This window comes from Electrona antarctica (assembly GCF_951216825.1).
Source record: "Electrona antarctica genome assembly, chromosome: 14".
Taxonomy (NCBI): Eukaryota; Metazoa; Chordata; class Actinopteri; order Myctophiformes; family Myctophidae; genus Electrona; species Electrona antarctica.
This window is the reverse complement of record NC_136795.1, coordinates 21,141,118-21,147,117: the sequence shown is the minus strand read 5'-3', so window position 1 is coordinate 21,147,117 and position 6,000 is coordinate 21,141,118. Positions and strand designations below refer to the sequence as shown.

Here is a 6,000-nt window from a genome sequence, read left to right as displayed (position 1 = left end):
TTAGGAGGACCAGCGCCACCGGGCCACCTTCATGCGGTCCCAGACCGCCCCCAGGGAGTCTAAAGCCGGACGGACGTCCAGGTTGCTGAAGTGGTACGTGTCCTTGTTGATCTCTCCATCGTAGTAGTCGATGACATAGCGCACCTCCTTCCCACAACGGTCCACGACCCAGTCGTGGCGGTCAAACGGCAGCTCGTACCCCATCCAGTGACGAAGGCGTGCCCTGGGAGAATACTGTTGGGCTTTACCCTCAAACTGTTTGAGAGAGGGACCGCATGGGCACTCATGCGCGTGGAGAGCCTCCCACTTGAGGATCTCCTGCCAGGTCTGCTCGTTGTTCTGGTTGTGCATCTTAATGATGTTGGTTATGTCTTCAGGACACAGGCCGTTGTCACGCCAGCGCCAGCCCTTCCGGAGCATGGCGTTCCAGAAGATCTGTTCGGAGGGGTAGACCCAGTTCTTGTCGGTACCGTACTGGGGTATGGTGGACTCCTGCCGGTTGAGGCTCAGAGGGAAGGGCTGGTCTGGAGCCGGCACCTGGTTAGAAGGAGGCATCATGTTTGTTGAGTCGATGATGTGCTTTACCACAAACTCGTAGGCCCTGTCCTGATGGGTTCGACCTGCTGGTGACGCTGCTTGGTGCATGGGACATTCCGACAGAGATGTTTTGACATGCTGCGGGTGGTCCTGGTGCGTGGGACAGACCTGGGATGGGGCGTTCATCACTTCTTCGGTCTTCAGCGTTGGCGCAGCAGGGGTCGACAGTGAGGCTCCCATCCTTCCACAGTACTTGTACTTGTTTCCAATGTCTCTGCTGCCCTTTCACTACTTTTTCTTTGACTCCCTCTTCTCAACTTGAACTGAATTATCCCTACTTCTATACTTCTACTTCTATACTTCTACATCTATATTTCTACTTTACTATAACTGATTAGAGCTCTGGTCGATCCGATGTCACACCTTCAACAGTACATGTGACTGTGACCTCACGCATGACGTCATCGTGATATATATAGTGCCGGGACACAACCAAATTAGGGTGGTTGCCCTAACAGGCACTGTGCAAAAAACATGGAATACGGTTGTGTATGATAACAAACTCAGGTAAACCCGTAATGTACCATCACCCCAGGGGGGATGGTACATTACGGGCGATTATGCATGCTAAACTTGAGGTGCTGAACTTTGAGGGGAGGTTCATAATAATTACAAATAATAATAATTATTTAACATATATATATTATATCGGTCGGCCTCATGGTAGCGCTATAACAGCCCACTTTACATTTTGGCTTAGCCTATAACTCTTGAACGTAGGTTGTAAAGTAAATAATCACACCCTTGTGAAGTGAGGGGCGCTAATATATTAAAGTCTAACTCATGTTGATTAGGTGATGTAATGGTGATGTAAATCAAACGGTGCAAACATGCACAAACATTAAATGCCATTAACAATAAAGAGACAATATGACGAAAATGACACATGACGTACATTTTCCCTTCATTGTCAATGCGTACAAAACAAACATTGAACTAAAGACGAACAATAAACCTGTGTATAGGAGGGGCTAGCGGCTAGCGCCGCCCCTCAAAAAACAAAATACCTGGATTCCTTGGGTCATTTTTGGTCCTCCTTTTTGGTCCTCCTCCTACAGATTTTGTCCAAATCTCACAAAGGTTTTGATGTGCGTATCGTTCGGCCGTAATCGGCTGCCGAAGTTAGTGGGAGGGGCCAATTTTACAGAAATAGCCACAAATCATGAACCAAACCCCCAATCCAACCCACATTTGAATCACATGGGTGATGGCATCAACACAGGGCCTAAAGCAATTCCATTTGCATCCATAGGGGGCGCTGCGATTGCACATTTTTAACCGTTTTATGTAAAAACATGATTTTTGGGCGATAAATCCCCCCAGAAATACTTACAATGAACACAGGGGTGACGTGACATTGTAATTGGCTTGCAAAATTAGTGGGAGGGGCCTATATTAGCGATCGAGGCAACCACACTTTTTTAGTTAGTTTATTTTTGGACCACATTTCGAGACGATACGAAGATGACGCATGGTTATTTTCCATCGAGAACAAAATCAGCGACCCAGGGGATGAGCGAATAACGCCAGGACTTCGGTACTCTAGTTATGTCCGAAGTCACTATGACTCAGAGATGGATAGTAACTTGTTCTACAGAGGACTCAAACTATGGTTGAAATCAAATCAACTGTGCTCACATGTATAGTTTCTGACTGGTTACCTGAGTGATTATGTTTACTTTTGTTTTGCAGGTTAATGTAATGGGTATAATTTAATAATAATATTTTTACTATATTCCTTTTGTACATGATTGGGTTTTTTAAACTAAAGTGTTACCGTACTTCTAGAAAAGTCCTGTGGCCAGGTGGTGAAAACTAGCACTTGTGCTAACACTGTAAGCAATGCATCTTTGTAGCCTACTATTGTGATTGTGATATCAAATAAATAAACATAACATTACATAATATACCATCACATTCTGTGCTCAGCCAATCAGCTGAGCACATTCCGTGCTCATACAGAAAGCTGTGCATAGGATGGGCTAGAGCCCCTAAAAATATTGAACCAGTGAAAAGTAGTAAAAAGCTCTTCGTACAAAACCTCTTAACTCAATTGGACCCTCAAACTGTCTGCTAAAGCAGATAACTCCACAACCTCTCCCCCTCTCATGCAAGTAATTGACAATATATAAAGTTACAATACCAACTTTGATGAGGCAGTATTGCATTGTTTTACAAATAGGTTTAAATTAGTTCCAGGTATAGTCTGGTGACCACCGGAGAGACGGGTGACAGCCGGAATGTAGACGGCACCCGGGTGAGTAGTATGGGTTAGCGCCCCAGCCTGTGTCCTCCGTAAGGAGGAAGCCCAACAAACCCTCTGTGAGGCCTTTAGGAGGGCCATTCAAGCAGCAAGCGGAGCCCGCAGCACCACCTTCTGCTCGGGTGGAGTCTGCGGAACCATTGCCCACCACTCCTGACAGGAGTCAACCCACAGAGCCTAGTCCTTCCATGCGCCAGAAGCGTACCTCCCAGCCGTGGCAGAGTAGTTCTGGAGTAGCTACAAAGGATTGTGTGGCCCTGGTTTTGCCCTAATGGGACTGATTGAGGGTAGCTACTGGGACGTAACGTAAGTTGGGACTTGATCACCCCGGCTGGGTTGCCTGAGTGAGGGGTATGATGTTCGAGAGACCCGACACCCCGATGACCTTGGGATACATCACTGAGGATACGTACGTCCCAGGTGCATCCATGCGATGTTTTTTGTTAATTAAGGTTCTTAATTTCCTGAGAAATGTATATTTGATTTCTTGAAAACGTTTCTTGGGAGTCATTTCTTTCATTAATATTTTTATTAGAAGTTAGGTACCAAATCAGCTCAACGTGTCGTGTTGTGAGGTGTTGTGAGCTTGTATAGATCGCTTATGTTTTATCAATTTTTTTGTTTTGTTTCATATCATATTTCATATATTCTCCTCATTCAAGGGTGTATCTCGTGTAAAAAAGATCACAGAACATCATAGGTTCTAGAAAGTTTCAGGTTACGAAATGTTCTGGTGTTCTGGTGTTCGTCATTGCTGTGGTGCTATCATAGTACCATATACTGTAGTATCAAGTTTGGTGCTCGCTGTGGTGAACTATGCACGAAAACTATTCACCCACTTCTTTATCTTGTAAACCTAAAGCTGATTCTGATTCTGAGTCTGATTCTGAGTCTGATTCTTTTGCCAGAGTGAACCGGTGAGCTTGTCTGTCACTCATCTGGACATGGCCTTCGTTTATCTTCGCCAGAGCTACAATCTGGGATATGAACTCGCCTTGGTCATCGCCTTCAGTGACGGTGAGGTCCAATCCCGTTACGGCGTTAAACAGATCGTACTCGCTCATCACCTCTTCCACACCTCCCTTCTGGAAGAACGTGGAGACGTTGCGACAATCTCTGAAGAGGAACTCGAGAGCGTGAGGGTGAGTTGGTTCCACGGACTGACTCACATCGATCAGCCACACCTTGTAGTCGTGCCAGAGCATATTGTACTCACTGAGGTCAGCGTGGACCAAGTTACACTGCTTATATAACAACTGCATCATATGTAGGACCTGTTTGTAGGCAGCCTCCATATCGTTTGGTCCCAACATGGCGTCTTTGAGTTTGGGAGCTGGCACGTGGTCGTGGCCGATGAATGACATGACCAGAATGTGGGTCTTCAATGACACCACCTCTGGACACGAAATACCTGCCTTCCTCATTCTGGTCAGGTTGTGCATCTCTTTCTCAGCCCAGAGTTTGATGACCTTCCTGGGGTTGAATTTGCTGTAGTGCTTTATGAAGCGGTAATCATCTTTGATGTACCTCTCTCTGTTCTTAAACTCGTTCAGAGTCGTCTTGAAGACCTTCAGCACCACTTCGTCCGGAACACTCCGGCCCTCCGGGCTCCCGCCATTGGCATGGAATACGACAGACTCTTTCCCAGTGCTGATGCAGCCGTTGATGCGATCCAGGATGCCACTGCTCACCAGCTTAAACATCATCAGACGCGTGCGAGGGTCTACAGCTTGCTCGGCGGTGGAGTGCTCCTTCTTCTCGTGCAGACGTGCCCCGCGTTTCTGCTCGCTGTGACAGTGCTGCTTCAGAGAGTTATACACCGTATTGGACAGCTTCAGATCCATGTCCAGCTCATCGCCTACGTTAACACGGGAAGCAAAGTTGTCCACTCGGGCCGTGTTCTTACGTCCACTAATGACCGCATCGTGTTTGGTTGTGATGTTCTTTCCCTTTCCTATGTAACCCCTCCTGGACATAACCGGAGGTTTAGGTGCTCTACTGTAGGGATCATCCTCCTCCTGCCAGTCGTCCTCGTCCTCATCCTCTCTTTCACTGTTGTCCTCATATGGATGGACCTTACAATATTTCTCATACGAGATGGACAGCTTTCTGTTTCCGTTCAACTTCTTTTCCTCTGCACGCATCCGAGTATCGGACTCGCGGTCGAACTGCATCTGCAGCATCTGAGCCAACACAAGGTCACTGGCGGTGTCTGTTTCTGCACTGGACTCAGAGAGTGTGTTTAGGTTGTGGTTGTCACTCTCCAGGTCCTTGAACTTCCTCTCCTCCTGATGCAGCAGGGTATGAGACTGCTCGTGGTGAAACCTGCGGTCAAACTTAACCGGTGTGTTTTTGTCCTCCGTACGCGGCTGAGTATCGAACTCACGGTTGAACTGCGTTTGCAGCATCTGAGCCAACACAAAGTCACCGGTGGTGTCTGTTTCTGCACTGGACTCTGAGAATGTGTTCATGTTGTGGTTCTCATCGTCCAGTTGTTTGGCTAGCTGTTCGCTCATCACATCAGCGAGTGATACTGGGTCCATGTCCGTGAACCAAACAACAAGCTGACACTGTGAAGTACAAACAATTGATGTATGACACACAAGGTCTTATATAACGTGTTAAAGACAGTAAAGGGTTCAAATGTTACTGCAGGTGTCTAAGAGGGGGAGACAAAGGGAATGATTAAATCGGGGCAATGCTGAGTACTGATATAGACACGGTACTGATGTCATATACTGACATCATGCAGTTGTACATGCCTGATGCCATAGGCTCAGACATCTGTTGCATGATGTCAGATTAAATCTGGCCCATATTTGGGAAATCACATGGCCCTCACACCACCAATCCGACCGATGTCATGGTCAACGTACCTGACTGTCTGTGTCCCTTTTTTGCCCATATATGGAGATCCCGTGCCTGTGTCCTTTTTATACCCATATATGGAGATCTCTGTATCTGTCAAGCCTTATCCATCTTATGCTCATAAGATCCCTGATGACATTAGTATAAGCCATACCCTACATGACTATGGGCACAAGCGTTTCTGGATGAGTTTGAAGTTGGTCTGGCCCACATATAATATGCACATCACCATATTATGGGCATAGCGGTCGGATCTGTGGCTCTGGACAACC

The 6,000-nt window shown here is 46.8% G+C and overlaps 2 protein-coding genes across 2 annotated transcripts; both read right to left on the bottom strand.

The window, feature by feature from the left end:
• Positions 1-777, bottom strand: LOC306937065 (holocytochrome c-type synthase-like; the record flags this gene model as incomplete). Its single annotated transcript, XM_079520739.1, has 1 exon — positions 1-777. The coding sequence occupies one exon, from the start codon at positions 775-777 to the stop codon at positions 1-3; it is 777 nt and encodes a 258-aa protein (XP_079376865.1).
• A 2,910-nt stretch (positions 778-3,687) lies between these two features.
• LOC306937064 (serine/threonine-protein kinase RIO3-like) lies at positions 3,688-5,403 on the bottom strand (the record flags this gene model as incomplete). The annotated part of the gene is made up of 1 exon (XM_079520738.1): positions 3,688-5,403. One exon carries the CDS (start codon positions 5,401-5,403, stop codon positions 3,688-3,690), a length of 1,716 nt encoding a protein of 571 aa, XP_079376864.1.
• Between the last annotated feature and the right edge of the window lie 597 nt (positions 5,404-6,000).